Here is a 21,118-nt window from a genome sequence, read left to right as displayed (position 1 = left end):
TTTTTTAAATGGATTTTTAAAAATTTATTTATTTATGGCTGCGTTGGGTCTTCGTTGCTGCACGCAGGCTTCAATAGTTGTGGCTCGTGGGCTCAGTAGTTGTGGCTCATGGGCTCTAGAGCGCAGGCTTAGTAGTTGTGGCACATGGGCTTATTAGTTGCTCCGCGGCATGTGGGATCTTCCCGGACCAGGGCACGAACCCGTGTCCCCTGCATTGGCAGGCGGATTCTTAAACACTGCGCCACCAGGGAAGTCCCCTTATTTCAAGATATTGTAACGTTACCTAAAGTAGGTTATTAAAAGAAAAGTAAACCTTAAAGTTGATGAAATTGAGGCCATGCACAGTTTGTTCAGTTGAGCTCCTGAGTTAGGGACAATCAAAAGCTGGTTGGTGACGGATCGCTTTTTAGGGCGAGCTGACCACAGGTGGGGCAGCTCTGCTTCCTGGCGTTGGGGGGCGTTCCTGACATTCCCTGGCCATGGAGCTGCTGAATCCTCATTTCTGAGGCCATGGCCACGATCAGGATGAGGAAGCTTCTGCTTCCATTTCCTGAGAACAGTTTGTTAACTGCAGAATAACAGTGTAGCTTAGAGAAGTTTTCAAAGGTTGAAACAGTTTCATGAGCCTGAGAAGGAATATTCAGGTTGAAAATGGTGTCTGCTGACCCCGTTTCGTGTTATTTCGGTGAAAAGGTTGTCGTCTGGAATGTCGTTGGTTCCGCATTTGATGAGTGCAGAAAGTACGGTGGCAGCATCTGTGCACCTCTGCGTTTTGTTAGATGAGGGACACGGGTCTGGGTGAGGCCCTGAATTCCTCCCCGCTGGTCGCCCTGTGACACTGGTTCTCGCACTGTGGCCCCTGGATCAGCAGCAGCATCTGGGAGCTTGTTACAAATTCAGATTCTTAGGCCCCGCCCTAGACTCTGGGACTGGGGCCCAGCAATCTGTGTTTTTTAAGTGTAAAATATACATAATGTAAAATTTTAACCGTTCTTAGGCGCACAGGCCTGTGGCATTAAGTACATTCATATTGTTGTGCCTCCTTTGATACTATCCATCTCTAGAACTTACTCATCTTGCAAGATGGAAACTCTGCCCCATTGAACACTCCCTCTCCATCCTCCTGTCCCCGCAGCTCCAGGTCCCCACCATCTGCTTTTTCTATGAATTTGCTCTAGGGACCTCACGTGAGTGGAATCATACATTGTCTTTTATTTTATTTTTTTTTTGCGGTACATGGGCCTCTCACTGCTGTGGCCTCTCCCGTTGTGGAGCACGGGCTCCGGACGCGCAGGCCCAGCGGCCATGGCTCATGGGCCCAGCCGCTCCGCGGCACGTGGGATCTTCCCGGACCGGGGCACAAACCCGTGTCCCCTGCATCGGCAGGCGGACTCTCAACCACTGTGCCACCAGGGAAGCCACATACATTGTCTTTTTGTGTCTGGCTTATTTCACTGGACATGATGTCCTCAAGGACCATCCACGATGTGGCATGTGTCAGTACTTCCTTCTTTTTTAAGGCTGAATAGTGTTCCATTGTGTGGATGGACCGCATTTTGTGGATGCATTCATCTGTCAGTGGACGCTTGGGTAGTTCCACCTTTTGACTACTGTGAATAATACTGCGTTGAACATGACTGTGCAAATATGTCTTCTAGTTCCTGCTTTCAGTTCTTTTGGGTACAGACCCAGCAGTGGAATTGCTGTCCCCTCTGGGGATTCTATATTTAATTTTTTGAGGAACTACTGCACTGTTTTCCACGGTGGCTGCACCAACGTTTACGGTCCTACCAGCCACACAAAAGAATTCCAATCCCTCCACGCCCTTGCCAACACTTTTCTTTCTTTTTTTTTGTTTTGCGGTACGCGGGCCTCTCACTGCCGTGGCCTCTCCCACTGCGGAGCACAGGCTCCGGACGCGCAGGCCCAGCGGCCATGGCTCACGGGCCCAGCCGCTCCGCGGCACGTGGGATCTTCCCGGACCGGGGCACGAACCCGCGTCCCCTGCATCGGCAGGCGGACTCTCAACCACCGCGCCACCAGGGAAGCCCCCTCTTCTTCTTTTGGTAAGAGCTGTCTTAACCTCCAGCGTGCGGCGAGCCCGCAGGTGATCCTGAGGCGTGCTCAGTCTGGAGACTTCAGCTCCTGTGGCTGTGCTGTGTCTCGCTGGTCCCTGCCCTGCCCGCATGCTGGTGAACCAGCAGGCGAGGATGGCAGTGGTGGTGGAACCCTGAGTGCGGAGTCCATCGGAGGACATGTTCGTATGCACCTGCCACTAAACGAAGAAAATAGGGGCCTTCCGCACTGGCTGCCTTTGGGGCCACGGGACCTCTCATGGCTCGAAAGGCACTTCACACTGAGGGCTGCTCTGCCAGCAGGGAGGACCCCAGGGCCGCCTGGGCTGGGCGGGGTTGGGAGGTTCTCCTAGTGCTTAGAGCAGCACCCCACTTGGGCCGGCAGGGATCGTGTGGGGCAGCCGGGCTGGCCTTGGCCCCCGTGGGTGGCGCCCTGTGCTCCCTGTGCGGGGTCTCCCAGTCTGGACTTCCGTGTTGGTCAGCATTTGCTGAGGTTTGCTTAGATAAAGCAGGGGTGTGTGCGAGACAGAGTGGTTTATTCAGCAAATCCTGTTTGTTTCCCAAAGCTTTGTTTGGGGGTAAGGACCCCAGATGTCAGCTGCTAACAGAACACGTGGGGTTAGACGTCTTGGGATGCATCCCAGTGGCAGCATTACTGCCTAAAGGTTCTGACGGAAGTGTGTTGGGAAGGATAGTTGGTCTGTGTGTGTGTTTGAAGTTTCATTGCTTTGATTTGTGGATAACCGACTTGGAGAATCCCAGAATCTCAGAGCTGAATGGGTGTCAGATACTCTAGCTGGCTGTTTCCCTTTCCATGCTGTGTGACTTGGGGTCACACAGTGCGCTGGTGGCTGGCCTGGGAGTGATGCAGCTCCTTGTCACTGTCACCCTGGAGCCGGCGGAGCGAGATATCCAGAGAGGAGGGGAGTGTGAGGCTCGGCCACACTGACCGGGAGGCCCTGGCCCGTGGGCCAGCCCAGAGCCAAGGGCCCGACACCTGTTGTCGTGGGGGAGCACGTGCTACGTTTTACTCAGCAGACGTAGAGACTCTCTTGGGATTGGAACACATGAGGTCTGGGCTGGAGCCAAGGGTTGCCGAATGTGTCGGGGAGCTGGTTATCTGAGCTCTGCTGCCTCGTTCTGTGCCCACAGGGGCCATCCGTGTGGGCCGGCGTTAGCCCGATTCTCAGCCTGCGGGTCTGAGCGCTGCTTCCCGGCCCGGTGTCAGGACAGTGGGTGGCTTTTCAAGGCCAGGGCTTCCGACTCCAGGGGACCCCATGGTCGAGCAGTTTTGTACTGGAAAGTTTGGAGGGAACACCCTTGGAGAGGCCTGTTGGAAAGCTCAGAGGCTGTCACTCGCCAGCCACACTGCTGGGGACGTCGGAGGCTGGATTTCCGCCCATGTCCGTCTGAGGTCAGAGCCAGCCTTTGCCCACCACCGTTCATCAGAGGCCTGGCTGGCCTCTCGTCCGAGCTGTTTCATCTCTGAGGGGCTGGCTTGGGGGACGGTGCCTCTTCCAGGCCCTGGTCTCATGGGGCTGCTTAAACTGGCATAGGAGGCTCCATTTGATAAGTCCTGCCGGTGACCTTGACATGACACCCTTGGTAAACCAGAATCTCCTCCCTGCGTTCCTGCCCTTTCATCAGCCTGTGGTCCATCACATGACAGTGCGGCCTGTCTGAAATGGCCTTTTTCCCTTCTTTTTTGCTCTTCAATTTTTTTTTTCTTTGAAAATATGGGTGTCTTAGTTTAGTAAATTGATGTTTGGGATGGTGGCTTTCTTGTGATTGAAACTTCTGCAAAGGGGTTGTTCTCAAGGTGGTTGAGAGTAATGTCTTTGGTTTAAAATGTGTCTTTTGAGTTGTCTTTTAAACCCTCCGGCGATCAGAGTTCACATTTCTCAGAAGCATGTGATCATTGGGTAATCATTACTGAGCTTACATTCTGTCTTGGGACATTATTTTAATCATCAGGAAAATCATAAATTTTCTCTATTGAGCATGTATGAGTTTTTATCTTACATAAAAATGTTAATAGAGACTCCGGTGCTCTCCCAGTGGTCTTTCCCCCATTAATTGAAGTCTTCCTCCGTTCTTTTGTTACAGCTTTCTTCTACATTAAATAAGTATTTTCTAGTGTTCCATTTACGTTCCCACATAGTTTTGGCTATTATACTTTTTGGGGGTTATTTTCTAGGTGATTGCCGTGGGAGTTACAGCTCCCATATTTATAACCGTCTAGCGAGTCATTTCTCTCCTGTTGCTTTCAGGGTTTTCTCATTGTACAGTTTGAATGGTTTCATTATGATGTGTCCAAGTGTGGATCTCTTCAGTTTATCCTAGTTGGGATCTTTTGAGTTCTTGGGTTATTTACATCACACTTGGCCATTACTTATTCAAGCGTGCTCTCTCAACCTTTCTCCTTTGGGGATTTTTGTTACGATTATGCTGGTCTGCTTGGCGTGTCCCACACGTCTCTGAGGAGCGGTTCGTTTTTCTGCATCCTTTTTCCTTTCTGTCCATCAGACTGGAAAAAACAATCTCAATTGGCCCAACCTCAGGCTTGCTGGTTCTTCTTTCTGCTCACTCAGATCTGCTGTTGTGACTCTGGTGAATTTTTCAGCTATTGAACTTTTCAGCTCCAGAATTTTTATGTTTCTTTTTTTTAATAATTTCTGTCTGTTTATTGATATTCCCTGTGAGTGAGGTGTTGTTCTCATACTTTCCCTTAGTTCTTTAGAGATGGTTCCCTTTATTCTTTGAACGTATTTCAAATAGCTGATTTAAGGTCCTTAATAGGTTCAGTACCTAGGCTTTTTCAAGGACAGTTTCTGTTGTGTGTGCCCCCCCCCCCCACCCTTTGGTACTACCTTCTTGTTTCTTTGCATGTTTTAGAGACTTTTGTTGAAGACTGGACCATTTAAATAGTGTAGCTGGTACTTCCCTGGTCGCGCAGTGGTTGAGAATCCGCCTGCCAATGCAGGGGACACGGGTTCCAGCCCTGGTCCGGGAAGATCCCACGTGCAGCGAAGCAACTAAGCCCGTGTGCCACAACTACTGAGCCTGCGCTCTAGAGCCCGTGCGCCACAACTACTGAGTCCGTGTGCCACAACTACTGAAGCCCACGTGCCTAGAGCCCGTGCTCCACAATAAGAGAAGCCACCACAATGAGAAGCCTGCCCACTGCAGCAAAGTGTAGCCCTAGCTCGCTGCAACTAGAGAAAGCCCTCATGCAGCAACGAAGACCCAATGCAGCCCAAAAATAAATGTTAAAAAAAAAATAATGTAGCATCTCAGGAAATCAGTTTTCCCTCCAAGGTGTTGTTGCTCTCTGTTGTAGCTTGTTTGTTTAACAACCTTTCTGGACTAATTCTGTAAAGTTTATAGTGTGAGTTTCCTGGGGCTGCTGTAAGAAAGCACCACAGAGTGGGTGGCTTAAAACAACAGAAATGTCTTGTCCCACAGTTGTGGAGGCCAGAAGGTTGAAGTCAAGGTGCCAGCAGGGTCATGCTTCCTCTGGAGCCTGTCGGGGTGGATTCTTCCCGCCTCTTCTAGCTCCTGGCGGTGGCCAGCCATCCTGGGCGTTCCTGGGTCTGCAGGTGCAGCTCCTCAGCCTCTGCCGTCCTGTGGCCTCCTGTCTGTGTGTCCATGTGTCTGTGTCTTCATGTGGTCTCTTCCTCTTATAAACACTCCGGTCGTATTGGATGAAGGCCGCCCCACCCCACTCTGGCCTCATTTTGACGTAACTAATTGTCGCATCAATAGATGTGCCCTGGATTGCCACAGACCTTCAGCCACTTCCCAGTGTTTTGAAAAAGCTGATTTCTGACGATTTTGCTAGTGTCCTCGTTGCTTTTGTGGAGGAGAGGATTTCTGGCGGTCCTTACTCTGCCTTTCTTATTGATGTCGCCTACCTTTTATACGTAAAGAGTTTATAGAGATATCATTTACGTGCCAGGCGGTTTACTCATTTGAAGCATGCAATACGGTGGTCTCCAGTATATTTACAGTTGCACAACCATCGCCGTAGTCGCTTTTAGAACATTTTATCGCGCCTCTTCACCAGTCACTCCCACCTCCCCCCATCCCCTCCGTGCCCTGCACCCCCCCACCCTCGCCCCAGCCGCCTGCAAGCACTAAGCTACTGTCTGCTTCTGTAGGTTGGCCTCTACTGGGTGTTTCAGGTAGATGGAATCATCCCATATGTGGTCTTTTATGACTGGCGGCTTTTCACTTGCTATCATGTCTTCAGGGTTCATCCATGGTGTAGCATGAATGTGTCCATGCTGAGTAATATTCCATCGTGTGCATAGACCGCTTTTGTTTATCCATTCATCAGTTGATGGACATCTGGGTTTTTCCTCTTTGGCTCTTATGAATCATGCTGCCGTGGACGTTTGTTTACAGGTCTTTGTGTGGACACACACGTTCATTCCTCCTGAGTGTATACCTAGGAGTGGAGCTGCTGGGTCATAGAGTAACTCTATTTCTAACATTCTGAGGAACTGCTAGACCGTTTCTGAAGGCAGCTGCACCATTTGCACACCTGCCAGCATATGTGAGGGTTTCCCACATCCTCACCAGCACACAATGTAGTCTTCTTTTTGTTGTTTTTTTAATTGGAGTCAACATAGGGCATCATCTTAGTGTGGCTGTGATTTGCATTTCCATGACGGTTAGTGACGTCGAGCATTTTTTTCTGTACTTCCTGGCCATTTGTACATCTTTGGAGAAATGTCTATGTAAACCCTTTGCCCATTTTTAAATTGGATTATTTGTCTGTGTTTTTACTGAGTTGTAAGTTCTTTGTATATTCCAGATATAAGTCCTTTATCAGATGTATGATTTGCACATATTTTCTCTGATAAAAATATTCTCCCCCATTACCTTTTTAGCTTTATTGTTTCCTGTTTTTCCACATATTCTGTGCTCTAGTTAAGATTTCGCTTTTCCCCAGAGGTGCTGTATTTCCCTCCTGGAAATACAATAAATAACAGTAAATAGTCACTCAGCAAACATTCCTTGAGCCCCCGTCGTGTGCCAGGCTCCCCTCGCCGGGACATACCTGAGAACAGAGCTGAGCGGATCCCTGCCCTTCCGGAGTTTGCACCCTGGGGCTGTGTCCTGAGTCTCAGGGCGCTCTTAGGGTTATCGTGGGCTGATTCCCACTCTCCCCAGAGTTTGGATATTTATAGATTGTGCCTGGCAATGGTGGACACAGCTGTTTTCTGTGTGGATGAATTAATGAGCTCAGGGACCCTGTCTTATTCATCACCGTGTTCCCTGGAGCTGGTACTTAAGAAACGCTTGTTGGCTCCTTGAGGATTTCCGTGGTCCCCGAGGAGACTGGGTAAACACAGCTTTAAGGCCCCTTCCCATGTAAAAATATTTTTACATGGAAAGGGGCTGGGCTCTTGGGATGACTTCGGAGAACAGGTACATTCTAGAGCTGTGGTCTCCACACATTCTTAGTCATTAAGGTATTGGGGACTGCCAGTTGGGGACACCCCCCATATACACACTTCATATACAGACACTTATGTACACACACTCATACATGTGTGCACACATGTACACATACACACTTAAACATAGACACACACCTCATATTCAAACTCACACACACGTACACACTCACGTATGTATGCACTCGTACACACACCCCCACATGCAACACCTGTACGCACACTTACACACATGTACACAATTTATACATATGCATAGTTTAGTAATTTGTATGCACGTACTACACTCTACTACTCTTATGTACATTATAATGTAAATTAAAAAGGAAGAGACAGAAAATACAAGTGCAATGAAAAAATTCAAAAAAATAAAGAAAATACAAGTAGAGCCGCTAATACCTTCTTCCTGCACTTGGTGGATCGTTGCGACCCTGGGACATATGCCCTCACTTGAGAGCAGCCTGCCTTAGAGCACATGGCATTTAGTGTTTTTATTTATTTATTTATTTATTTATTTTTGGCTGCGTGGGGTCTTCGTTGCTGTGTGTGGGCTTTCTCTAGTTGCGGCGAGCCGGGGCTACTCTTCGTTGTGGAGCGCAGGGCTCTAGGCATGTGGGCTTCAGTAGTTGTGGCACGTGGGCTCAGTAGTTGTAGCTCAGGGGCTCTAGAGCTCAGGCTAAGTAGTTGTGGTGCACGGGCTTAGTTGCTCCATGGCATGTGGGATCTTCCAGACCAGGGCTCGAACCCTTGTCCCCTGCACTGGCAGGCGGATTCTTAACCACTGCGCCACCAGGGAAGCCCGACATTTAGTTTTTGTATGGAGTTTTGAGGCCCTTGGGGGTTCCCAGATACAAGCTAAGCCCTTGTTTATTTTCTTGTAATCTTTAAGGTCAGTTCAAGGCAGCTATATGTTAAATCCTAAAATGCTGAGTGATTTCACAGATGAAAAAATCTGGTCATTAATTCTGTATTAGAATGTAAACCAGAATCTTGCACTGAAGAATTACTTTAAGAAGTAAATCATAAAAAGTGATACAGTGACGTTGTAGAAAATTGAGAAGGTGGAGAAATGTGATCTACCCTTTGTTCTATGTTTATAGCAGTGTTACTTGGAATGAGACCTTTTTCCCCCAAGGGATACCTTAACCTTCTTTTTTTAACTGAAAAGAACCTTTTTTTCTTTAAAGTTCTAAACTCTTCTCTGTACTAAAAACCAAACTGACCTTTTAACAGGGTTTCTGTGTTTGTTGGCAGGCTGTTAGATATAAAATCTCTGAGTTGTCTTTCCCTGTCCTGTGAACAATACGTGGGTGACTTCTTGTGTCTAAGGAGCTGAAGTTGTAGGGCTTAATGCTTTGATCTGTGGGAGCAGGAGCTCTAGCTCAAGCGAGCATGCAGGTTCTCACACATCAGAATGATTGTGGTGGCAGGAACGCAGTGTGCTCTGCCTCTGGAAATGCCGGCACGTGTAGAAGATCGGATGGCCCATTTCTCTGTTTTAACCGTTTTCTTGACTCTGGAGAAAACGAGGACTCTATTTTTGCACATAACTTGTAAATATTTCACTTCTTTTTCTCTGCCCAAGTTGAAAACTAGACTTGCCCGGTCCTGGACATGTGGGCGTGTTTGCTGATTCATGGCGTGGTGGTTTATGAGAGAGGAGGACGTGGCCCTGAGTGGACCCCCAGCCTGAATGAATGAGCGTCACCGGGGCCAGGATGGGGTTTGGCTGGGTGACGTGGCCGGAGTCCATGTGCTGAGCCAGCAGGCGGCGTCTGCGGGGCGGCCTCCCTGTCTGAGCAGCTGCGCTCACCTTGTCTCCTGCAGACTCACCAGTGCCCCAGGTCAGCGAGCCGAAGGCCCCGGACTCCAGTCGGATGCAGATGCCGCCGGGGAACCCACTGCTGTTGTCGCTCACGCTGCAGGAGCTGCTGGCCAGGGACGCCGTGCAGGTGGAGCTCATCCCCGAGAAGAAGGGCCTCTTCCTCAAGCACGTGGAGTATGAGGTTTCCAGCCAGGTACCTGCGGCATGCAGTGGGGGGCGGAGGTGGTGGGAGGGGGAGGGCCGCCGGGAAGACCCACAGTGGCGGGCAGGTCCCCCAGCGTGCTTGCCTCTGCGGCCGCCCCCCAGCGGCCCTGCCCGCGCTCGCCGCCGGAGCTCTGGGATCCTGCCTCTCAAGACGCTCGGTCGGGCTCCGGAGCGCGAGCCCCGGACGGGCCAGCCTAGGGCGGTCTCGCAGTGCTGGGATGTCCGCGGGGGTGACAGTGTGGACCCCACAGAATGTGGGCTCCACACCCCGAGTCAAGTGTGTGTGGCTCATCCCCCAAATGGTGCTGCTGTCTCTGCTAGGGGCACCCCTGAAATCAGAGTTCATTGATGCCAGACGCCTGGCCCTGGGGCTGGCTGGGCGCGTAGAACCCTGTGGCATCTGCAGCGTTTATCTTTTTGTCCATTCGCCTGTTATCTCGGTTCAGTTAGGATACGTTTTGATGGGAGCTTTTATTCTTTATCCTGGGGATTAAGTCATCGGAGAGCTAAGAGCACCCGTGCGTGTGTGGCGGGGGGGCAGATTCGCAGGGTCAGTGCTGCCCCCGCCACGGAGAGCTGCCCGGGTCACAGGCTCAGGCAGCAGCGCTGCTGGGCTTGGGCTGGGAAAGCATCACGACCGTCATCGCAGGGAGAAAGGCGCGTGTTCGGAACCCGGGACGTTCCCCGTCGCGGACGCCGTTTGCCGTGTTCCGTGAGAATCGAGAATCACTGCATTTTTGTTTCGTTGTGTTTTAAAGCCAGGATGACAGAAATCTGGGAGTAAACTTCGCTCTGACGCTGGTCGGTGCCACTGCCAAGGGGGAGGGCAGAGGGCAGGGAGGGAAGGAGGCCCTCGCGTGTTCCGGGGACAGCGTGGCCGTCTGGCATTGCCGCTGTCTGGCCTCCTCGGCCGCGGTGAGAAAGGAGGCTCCGGCGCCTCCTCTGGCGCCCCGTCGCCCACGGGCCGGGCGCCCCGCACGTGTGACAAGCTGCTCTTCTGTGAGAGTGGCCTTATCTTCAGTCTCATTAAACTGCCCGCTTCTGAAGTAAACTGATGAGTTCGTAACGAACATTTTTAGAAGGGGGCCGTTTTGCCCAGGTCACCTCCTGCAACGTGCATGGAGGGGCCGGCCCGCTAATGTTAGGACCGCGGGGGCGGCTCCTGGGCCGTGGGGCTCCTCGGGCTGTGCCCCCTGCTGGCATGCTTGCTGGAGTTGGTGCAGACGTGGCACGATGCCCGCCGGAGGTGGACACACGTGGCTTCATACTTGTCCTTCGTGTAGTGTATTTAGCTTTTTTGTTTTTTGGGAGGTGTTTTTAGGTTCACAGCAGTATTGAGCTGAAGGAACAGATTTCCCATCTTCCCCTCCTCCCACTGTCAACCCCCCCGCCAGATGGTGCATTTGTCATAGACACGTCCTTGTCACCCAGAGTCCAGAGTTGACATGAGGGGTCACGCTTGTTATTCTTGCACATCCTCTGGGTTTGGTCCCCTGTTGCAGAATCACGCAGTGTAGCTTCACTGCCCTAAGTGTCCCCTGTGCTCCGCCCCCTTCACCCCCCCCCCCCCAGACACCACTGATGTTTCACCGTCTCCGTAGCTTTGCCTTTTCCTGAGTGTTGTGTCATTGGAACCACACAGTATGTCACCATCTCAGGCTGGCTTTTTCCAGTCAGCGATGTTAATGAGTGACTAGTGTAACGTCGTTAATCTTAGAGGTCGCTGCTCGTGCTGGCTCTTGTGAGAGCTCTTATGTGCGACCCCTGTGAGGCTGCCCTCTGGACGGGGTGCTCATCCTGTGGGAGCTGCAGGTCTACCAAGGGCGGGCTCTCGGTGGACTCTGTCTGCACTTTCATCTGAGTTGCATGTCTGCCGTGTTTCAGTCTTCGTGTTCGGCGTTTGGTCTGCCTTTAGGCAGTTGGGTCTGTTTCAGGAGGCGCAGTGCTGCTTGTGTTAGCACGGTTTGAAAGTGTGTGTTGAGGACATACCCTCAAAGGTATTCCCATGTGATACCTAAGGGGAGGAGGGATGCTGCCAAACAGGTGAAAACTCCTGTAAGGAGACTCGTCTTGTTCAGAAGGTCCAGAATAATAGGCGCTTAATTAAATACACAGTTAGAGCTATGCAGTGTTTAAAAGTTGTATTTCCATCCATCAAGGACATGGAGGATTTCTCCTTCTGGTAAAGGCCTGGTGAGAGAAGGTGAGGAACTTAGTCCTGTTATTTCCACAGGTTCTATTTAGTGGTGCAAGGGGAAGGTAAGGGGAAGCCGTGAAGTGTGAGGGTTTCTACTGAGCTCCGAACCTCTTCTCTTGCAGCGCTTCAAGTCCTGCGTGTATCGACGGTACAATGACTTCGTGGTCTTCCACGAGATGCTGCTGCAGAAGTTCCCGTACCGCATGGTGCCGGCCCTCCCGCCCAAGAGGATGCTGGGAGGTAAAGCTGGGTTTGCTGGTGGCCAGGGGGCGTAGGGGGGTGGGGTCCCCCCGCCCTGTGCTGAGGTCCTGGCTCCGTGATGGACGCCACTCTCCACTCGTGGCCCGTCTTCCTCTGGCCCTCTGCCCAGCAGGGATGGGACGGTAGCAGGGCTGTGGTGCAGCCCCAGCCCCTGGGGGGTCTGGGCGCAGCTGTGGCTTAGAGCCCAGGTCTGGAACGGGACGGTGACATCACCTGGTGCCCTTAGCTACGTGAGCCTCCTGCTTGATAACTGACACGTGGGGAAGTGCCCCCTTCTGCAGGGGAGAAGGAGTGAACCCCAGTTCTCCTTCCCAGAGGGCAGAGGCCAGGCGTCCTGGGGCTCCTGAGGGGGGGACGCCGGCTCTGGGAGAGCAGTGGGTACCACCATAGTGTAACGTGTTCTGCGAGAGAACAGAAGTGAATGTCAGCCCAGTGATCTAACCTGCATCTCAAAGGAGATGAAAACGATAGCAGATGGCTGTCTCATCTTCATGCTTCACCGGCAATTACCTGGGGCTAGGTGAGGGATCACAGGTGTCCCCGGGCCCCTGCACTGGCCCGTCTCTCCCAGGGTTCCAGAGTGCGGGAGGCAGCTGAGGCCTCCTCTCAGGTCTCGTTGATCTTCACCCACAGCCCTTTGCTCAGATTCTAGATGAAACCCGATCCGAAGGCAAGTACCCAAGGCTGACCGTCGATTTTCTGCCGCTTTCCACCGTCCTGAAGTGCTTGCGCGCTCACTGGTCTCTGACTAGATCAGAGTCTGATAGTGTCGTTTTCTTTTTGCCCCACCTGAGCACGTGGAACAGACACTATCACGCGGAAGGGGAAGGATGCTGAGGGCAGGAGCTGGAAATACTTCGGGAGCGAGGTGGCTGCTTAGTGAAGTCCAGGCATCAAGGCTGATTGGGTGCGGGTAGCGTTTAGGACCTGGAAGCTGTCGTGCAATGCTTGGTCGTGTGACTCAGCCTTAAGGAAAATGTAGCCTTCAATGGACGGGGTCCTGGTGGCCTCGAGGGGGGAGATCCTCTTCCAGCTTTTTTTCAATAATTTAAAAATAATACTTTGAATCCCATTTTTATTTGTGGTCAGATTTAAACACTCTCAGTGCATCATTGTACACTTGGACTTTTTTTGCCCTTGGAGTGAAAATACGTGACCCAAACGAAAGCAGTTCACAATTGGAGAGTGAGTAGTGAGTGATGTGAACAGGAAAACTGGGTCAAATTAATACATGAGTTCAGGCAAACCCGCTTGTTCATAGAGAGCAGCAGCAGAAAGGGATCACAGCGAGGGGTCCAACGCCATTGAGTAAAGCCAGCGGGCTGTGTGGTTTTCCTCAGCAGATCCCGGACCGGGCGTGTCCGTAGGCGGCAGGGCGCGGAGCTGGGGGTCTGGTGCGCCTTCTGCAGCCTGTGGTCCGTGTCCAGTGCCCCCGGCTGGCCCTGTGGCTCAGAGAGCTCTCCGCGTGGGAGGCGTTGGGCACTGAGAGCGAGGTCGCTCTGTGTGGTCACTCCGTGTTCTGCGTCCAGCCGACAGGGAGTTCATCGAGGCCCGGAGGAGAGCACTGAAGCGCTTCATCAACCTGGTGGCCCGGCACCCGCCCTTTTCCGAGGACGTTGTTCTCAAGCTCTTCCTGTCCTTCAGTGGCCCCGTGAGTACCTGCCGCACAGCTGTCCGCGTGCAGCGGCCTGAAGCTCCCCGGGTCTTATTTTCATTCTTATTTTTTTCGGCCGCGCCGCGCGGCTTGTGGGGTCCTCGTTCCCCAACCAGGGATCCAACCCAGGCCCACAGCAGTCCCACTTATTTTCATTCTTAAATTTGCTTTTGTTTCGTGCTCTCCCCTTAATCCCCTTGTTTGGGGGCCATGACAGAATCTAGTTCCATGGGACAAACACAGATATGACTTATATTCTCCCAAGGTAACAGGTTGAGCACGATTCTAAGAGGCATCCCGGTTCCGACGTCTCAGGGTTTTGTGTGGAAGGGGTGGCTTTGCAGCACAGTCTCTGAGGGTTTGAAGCTGAACAGGAGCCTCTGTGGTTCGGAGGGTTGACAGGCAGGCTGGCGACTCCAGATGGGAATGTGCATTCACTTCAGAAAGAAGGCTGAGGGCTTCCCTGGCAGTCCAGCGGGTGAGGCTCCGCCCTTCCACCGCAGGAGAGCAGGTTCCGTCCCTGGTCGGGGAACCAGGATCCTGTATGCTGTGCGGTGCGGCCGAAATAAAAAAATAAAACAAAGGGAAGGCTGGGTTGAGCTCGGTGCCGCGGGGAGCGCCTGCTGAGTCTCCCCGGCCGAGCTGCAGGGTGGCCGTGTGTCCTGGGGAGTGAGCTCTGTGTGGGCCTTGGCTCCGGCGCGACGTTGGAGCAGCAGCGCCGTCCTCCAGGCTGCCGTCAGGCCGTCCTGGTCTGTCAGGACGCCGAGGCACAGCCCGACGACGCGCTGCCCGGACGGCCCCATGTGCCCAGGGCTGAGCTCTTCGGAGGCGGGGAGGCTTCCCTGAGGGACCCTCTCCTTGTTGGGGTGGGCGGAGGGGGCCCCAGCGGGGACGCCCCACGTGGCCTGCGGTGGGACAGACGCGCCCTCACCGGCCGTGGGAAGATGCGGGCGCAGAGACGCAGAGGTGGATTCCACACGAGCCTGGCCGCCTCCTTTACCTCTCTCTCCCTGGAGGCCAAAGGGGCCTTTGACCCCAGAGACACTGTGGCCTTTCACTCTGCGATGCCCGGGGGGCCTGCCGGTCTGCGCCTTTTATGGGACCCGGTCCAGACATCCAGGGAATGCATGCTGCGGCCTTCTGCCCTTGAGCTGGGAGGGCGGGTCTTTCGAACCCTGGGGCTGGACAGACTTCTGTAGACCTGGGATCTTTACCGCAGCAGAGGGGTGTGGCGGGACGAGGGAGCTATGCTCAGCTCCAGGCAGAGGGAGGGTGGTGGGAGGGCGAGCTGCTGCAGAAGCCGAGTGGCGTCCGGCTCCAGAGATGCCTGTCCCTGGGCCTCCCAGCACCATTTGCTTCTTGGTAAAATGAGGGAATTGGGACAGATGCTCTTCAAGGCATCTCTGAGATGTTACGATTCCTTTACCCACACACAGCTGCGTTAGGGTCTCTGCCTGTATCCTCCGTGGCTCTCTGTGGGGTTCGTCCTAAGGCTCAGCTTTGCCAGGGAGCCTCCCTTCAAGAGGGCAGAGCTCAGAGCCAGGGCTTGGGACACAAGTGCTGCCCTTTCTCTGCCATCAGCTCTCCCAGGGCTCTGGGGGCCCTGACCCCATGGGTCTGATCATAGGAAGGAAGGAGACTTCAGTCCCTGTCTCTGTGCCCCACGTGGGACCTTCCAGGATCTAGTGACTCCGACATCTGTCCCAAGTACTCATGTCCCTGGTCTGGAGGTGGAGTTTCCGTTTTTCTGGAGAGAGAGCTCCACTCCAGAGCTGGAGTTTGCAGTCCTGTCACGAGGTCGAGCTTTCCTGCCTCTGGAAGACCGACTACCCCAAAGGTTAAGGCCAATGGGAAACAAATGGAACAGGAGACAGGAAGAGATTATAGAATACTTACGTTAAAGCAAACACACGGAGGGCTTCCATGGTGGCGCAGTGGTTACGAATCCGCCTGCCAATGCAGGGGACACGGGTTCAAGCCCTGGCCCGGGAAGATCTCACATGCCACGGAGCAGGTAAGCCCGAGTGCCACAACTGCTGAGCCTGCGCTCTAGAGCCCGTGAACCACAACTACTGAGACCACGAGCCATAACTACTGAAGCCCGTGCACCTAGAGCCCGTGCTCCGCAACAAGAGAAGCCACTGCGATGAGACGCCCGCGCACCGCAATGAAGAGTAACCCCTGCTTGCTGCAACTAGAGAAAGCCCGTGTGCAGCAATGAAGACCCAGTGCATTACCCCCCCCCCCCCAAAAAAAGGCCAACACGTGGAGACCCTGCTTTCTGGTGGCTCGGTTGGTCTCACGCTTCTGGTTCTGTGGCTGGTTGAGGGTCAAGTGTTTCTCTCTCGCTTTTGCAGGATGTGCAGAACAAGTTGAAGGAGTGCGCCCAGTGCGTGGGAGACGAGTTCATGAACTGTAAGCTGGCTGCTCGGGCCAAGGTACGTTTTGATTTTGATGATCCCTTCCCCCAGAGCAGTAATCATGTGAGCAGTTAGTGACGGTTGTTTTGCCTCTACTGTGCGCCAGACATCGTGCTAAGACGGGTCGCGTGGTTTTCTCCCTTGACCCTTGTTTCAGTTGATCTGAAACCCAGTGGGTGTCACGCCCATTTTACAGACGAGGAAACAGAGGGAGAGGCTGCCATCTGCAAGGTCCCAAACGCCTAGGCAGAGGGGCCCCGGTGTGACTGAGCGCTCTCCGACCACAGGGCCCGCCGGCCCCTCGTGCCGTGGCCTCAGGCATTTCGTGATCGGATGGGTGGGTGCTCGGTCATCAGCTTTTCGGATTTCAGGGGATTGATCGTTGCACGGGTTTATTTTTAAATTTAGTTCATCTGGTCTCTTTCTCAAAAGGAGGAAAGTAGCTATTTGGTGCCTTTTTTTTTTGTTATTTCTTCTTAAACTGCTTCTCCGTACAAAAATACAGACTCCTTTACCGTCCTTTTATTTCCGAAGCACTGTGTGGTTAACATTAGTTACTATTAATGGGTAGGTACTAGTGAAGCTGGTGACGAGTTACCCTTCGGGAATAAATGAGGAAATGCAGAGGCCGGGCCCTCGTGCAGAGTCAGGACCGCACGTTCATCGTGTCGAGTTTGCAGATCGTCTTTTTTGTGGTGTGCGTGTAGTGTTGGTTTCTGTGTCTCTTTTGGACGAGAAGGGGGTCCAGGGCGGGCGCTGGAGAACGAAGTGGGCTCCTGGGCTGGGCGCTGCGTGACCTGGCCTGGCGGTCTGGGCTCGTTTACCTGCTCGGTGGACGGAGTTGCTTCCCCTCCTGCTGGTCGTCTTTTCTGGAAGGTTTTCACGTCTGGTGATGCAGTCTCCTCCCTCCTCCCCCGTCAGGACTTCCTCCCAGCCGACATCCAGACTCAGTTCGCCATCAGCCGGGAGCTGATTCGCAACATCTACAACAGCTTCCACAAGCTCCGCGACAGGGCCGAGCGGATGGTGTCGCGGACCATCGACAATGCTGCTGACCTCCTCATCTTCGGGAAGGAGCTGAGGCAGGTGACCCTGGTGGGCTCCGTGGGGCCAGTTGTGTGGGGCGGGGTCTCTAGCCTTTGGTGGCGGGCTTGGAGCAGAAAGTGTGTTTATCATAATGACTCTCGTTCTGACTCGTTCTTCCCCAAAGGGGAAGGAAAGGGCTGGGGAGATGAGATCGCATTTAGAAGAAAGAAGAGAGATGGAGAGAGTAGGCAGAGCACCGGGGTTCCCAGATGTAGGGGCTCCCCCCGTTGTCAGGATCAGACCTGAGAAAAGGTCCATCCGATCCGGGAAGGGCCGTGCTCGGCTGGTCACACTGCCTCCTCTGGAGGAGGGGCCGGGCCTGAGCCAGGATGCTGGCCTCTGCAGCTGCCCCCAGACCTGCGTGCCTCGACCCTGCTGTGCACGCGTTCCCTCGGGTCTCACCGACAGTCGGCTCCAGGTCCTGGTGGATCGAGATCCTGCCTTTCTGACCGACTCCCAGCGCTCCTGTGCTTCACGTAGCAGGGGTCTCGGTTGGGAGATGTGCAGGGCGGCCACCCTGGGGCGGTGTGCTGTTGGGCAGAGGGGGGCGTCGGGTGGGCTGCCCGCCCAGCTTCCAGGCCTGAGTGTCTCTTCCCCTGTGTGTGTCCTTTCTCCTCAGTGCTTTAGGGTCTGACACGACCCCGCTCCCCTCCTGGGCCACTCTGAACAGTAGCACGTGGGGGTCCCTCAAACAGGCGCTGAAAGGCCTGTCCGTTGAATTTGCACTGCTCGCTGACAAGGCTGCACAGCAGGTGAGTGGGTTTGTTCTCCGAGGTGCTTGTTTCGGAGAACACTCTGTGCCGCGGTGTGCGGGAGCGTCTCCTTCTCAGCTGGACGTCACGGTTGAGTCCTGAGTGAGTGGCGGCAGTTCTCGGGTCGGAAGGGCGCCTCCCCGTCTGCTCCGGGTGGGGCTCCCTGTGAGTCCCTTATGCTCTTGAGAGAGTTGCTGATGACGTGGACAGATTGGGTTCTGGTCTCTGAGATCTGCCCTTGCTGAGATGAGATGTGCTGTGTCCCTGGAGATGTAACCTTGCACTTCCCAGGGTGTTCCGGGTGGACCCAGGTTGCTCCCATGGTGCTGTCGTAGCCAAGCAGCATTTGGCCACTTGAAACCTCATCAGAACAGCCAAGCTCCCAGCACCCCCAGAGCCTCCCCCCATGTCTCGCCCTAGACACCCAGCTCACCTCAGGAAATGCTTCTGCTCTGTGGGCAGGTGGTATTTGTGGAAATCTGCAATCTTGTAGTCGTTGGGGTTAATTTGCAGATACAGTGTTTACCATCCGAGGGGAATGTTCATCGGGGAGCTTTTATGCTATAAAACCGTTACATAATTTGGAGGGTGAGAGTTTGCTTCCTGGTGCTTGGGGAAGTGGGCTTTAGGCGGCTGGCAGCTGGTTTTAAGTGCATTGAAATGGAGGCCTTGCTACCCGGCTGGGGCTCACGGCTCCTTAGTAGCGAGTCATGGAACCACAGCAGCGGGGGGGTCTGGGGGGTTGTCAGGCTCCAGGCGGGACGCTCAGGTGCCAGGACAGCTCTAAGTGATGAAAAGGGAATCTGACCTCGTTCCTGGCGTGGAAAGTGCTGGGTGTTCTTCCCCTGTGGTCCCCGTGCCTGAGTGTGTCTTTCAGACACTGAGCGTCGCGCGGAATTGGCACCGGGGCCCAGTCCATCTCCAGGTGAGAGGAGCCCACGTTTCCATGGCGGGCGAGGTGGGGTTGGGGACCAAGAACGTGGTGTCAGAGGACTGGCTGGGTAGAGAGGCGGGCGAGCTCGGGCAGCCTGCTTTGTGCTGGCCTGTGTCTTGTGCTGGGACCTCGCTCGGGCTGCTTTGGTCCCTGGGTACTTTTCTCTGTGATTAGAAACAAGGGAGCTGGCCTAGATCATTAACAGCTTTTTGTTTAACCCTCGGCCCTGTACTCAGAGCTGAGTCGTAAAACATACACACGAAGCTGTTCTGTTGCTGGGACCCAGGCCCTGGGCCCACAGCTCCCTCCTGGACAGGTCACCTGGAGCGGGTGCAGAGCGGGGTGGGAACCCCAACTCGATCATTTCCAGCATCTTTTCTGATTCAGACTTGGATGCTGCTTCTGCCCTGACGAGGGGAGACGGGCGTCAGGCTTCTGACATGGTGCGGTTTGAAGTTCCTCCTGCCTCTGAGGTTCCTCACAAATGCTGCTTTGCAATGTCATGTCTGTGTGGTGCTGTTTCCTGAATATCCCTCATTGCTCTTGGTGGTTTCTATGTTGAAGTGAAATCAATACAGTTTTTTTTTTTTCTTGCGGTACGCGGGCCTCTCACTGCTGTGGCCTCTCCCGTTGCGGAGCACAGGCTCCAGACGTGCAGGCTCAGCAGCCATGGCTCACGGGCCCAGCCGCTCCGCGGCATGTGGGATCCTCCCGGACCGTGTCCCCTGCATCGGCGGGCGGACTCTCAACCACTGCGCCGCCAGGGAAGCCCCCCATCAATACAGTTTTAACACGAAACTGGATCAAATGGCCTGTCAGGACTTTCATCCGTCAGAGCTAGGGTTCCACTTCACTCTTGCTGTGCAAGCGGAGATATCAGAAGGCTAGTTCTAATTCTGTTTTTAGGTATCACGGTTTTATTCTCCCCAGACCTGGTAGGAGACCTGATAACTGTCTTCCAGCCAGACAAGTGGGACTCAGAGTGGGGCTGTTTCTTCCTCGGTGCCGGGGCCTGTGCTTTCTGTAAAGGCACACGCGTCTTGCACAGCATCAGAGCAGAAATGGGAGCAAATGACACACGCAGGAGTCCCCCCTGCTACACACCCGGGGAGGAACCTCTGTTCTCCTGTGTCCCCTGCCCAGTCAGGAGGGACAGGGCACCTGTGGCCATCTGGTATTTCCCTTTCTGAGTTGAAAAAACCTGCAACATGCCTGTTATTTTCCTGTCACCTTACTGGCTGGAACCTTGACTGTGGGTGCGGGATTGAATGGCTGGGAACCTCTGGGCTCAGCGGGCCCGAGGGCCCAGGGTCCCCTGAGCTGGTGCTGCAGCTTGGGTGGAAGCCCCCAGCTCCCGTCCAGCGCTTGTGTCCCCATCGGTCTTGGACTTCTCTTCATTTCTTCTGCCTGCACCCTCCTCATACCAAGTCTGATGTGTGGTTTATGGGGTGAACTTTTCATTCTCTGCCGTGGCTGGAGCTCTAGAGGTTTTAGAAGGGGCTTGGTTTCCCGGAGGAGCCAGTGCTGCACTTGGGAGAGGTGCTCAGTGCACCCGGAAAAGGGACTTGACGCGTATTGGTGGCTGAGGGATGTGAGGGTGCGAGAGCCCCCCAGCACGCGTGGCTGGGACCACAGAGCTAGCATGGGGGGTTCCCTGGAAACCACCGTAGCCTGACCGTTGCTGTGGCGATGGGGGGAGGGTGCGTGGTGGCCTGCAGGCCCGTGTTTGCTGTGCCTGGAGCAGGAGGTGGAGAGACCGCGCTTCTCCCTCATGCTGCCCTCCCTCGTCTCCAGCCACCAACTCTGAGCCCAGAGCAGCCCAGCCCAGGGCTTTGGCACTGACTCCTCCTGCCCGGGAGCGGCTCCGAGCATCGGTGCCCGTTGGCCGTGTGGACGTGGCTCGTCCGTGCGAGCGGCGCTGGGCTACACGCCTCGTGGGTGCGGTGGGTGACTCCGGGAGCGGGGCTTCACCCCGTCGTTACTAGGACACCCAGTCGGCGAACAGCCCCCTCCCATGACGCCGTGGGGCCCCCCGCGTCAACCTGGGTGCAGAGGTGTGTGTGGGGTCCGCGCCCCCCCACATCTTCAGACTCAGTCCCGTGGCTGCAGACCCTCCCCTCGGCCCCTCGCAGGCCGCGCTGCTCTCCCTTGCGTTGGAACCGCAGCCATTCCCCTTGTCCCCGGTGCATCCCTCCCACTTGCTCGCCCGTTTAAACCCAGCCCCGCTGTCTGCGGACGGCCAGGC

The 21,118-nt window shown here is 54.4% G+C and overlaps 1 protein-coding gene across 2 annotated transcripts in view; it reads left to right on the top strand.

Moving 5' to 3' along the window:
- Window positions 1-21,118, top strand: part of SNX8 (sorting nexin 8) — a gene marked incomplete at its 5' end in the record, with an annotated part of 39,549 nt that overhangs the window by 13,731 nt on the left and 4,700 nt on the right. For both annotated transcript variants that reach the window (XM_082670918.1, XM_082670917.1), the window contains 6 exons: window positions 9,368-9,558; window positions 11,889-12,006; window positions 13,557-13,678; window positions 16,039-16,119; window positions 17,023-17,183; window positions 17,807-17,939. In XM_082670918.1, coding sequence (XP_082527044.1) covers window positions 9,368-9,558; window positions 11,889-12,006; window positions 13,557-13,678; window positions 16,039-16,119; window positions 17,023-17,183; window positions 17,807-17,939 — 806 coding nt within the window. The remainder of the gene's footprint in view (window positions 1-9,367; window positions 9,559-11,888; window positions 12,007-13,556; window positions 13,679-16,038; window positions 16,120-17,022; window positions 17,184-17,806; window positions 17,940-21,118) is intronic.

Source organism: Grampus griseus (genome assembly GCF_964374135.1).
Source record: "Grampus griseus genome assembly, chromosome: 14".
Lineage (NCBI taxonomy): Eukaryota > Metazoa > Chordata > Mammalia > Artiodactyla > Delphinidae > Grampus > Grampus griseus.
The sequence above is the reverse complement of the archived record's forward strand: the minus strand, read 5'-3'. Positions and strand labels throughout refer to the sequence as shown.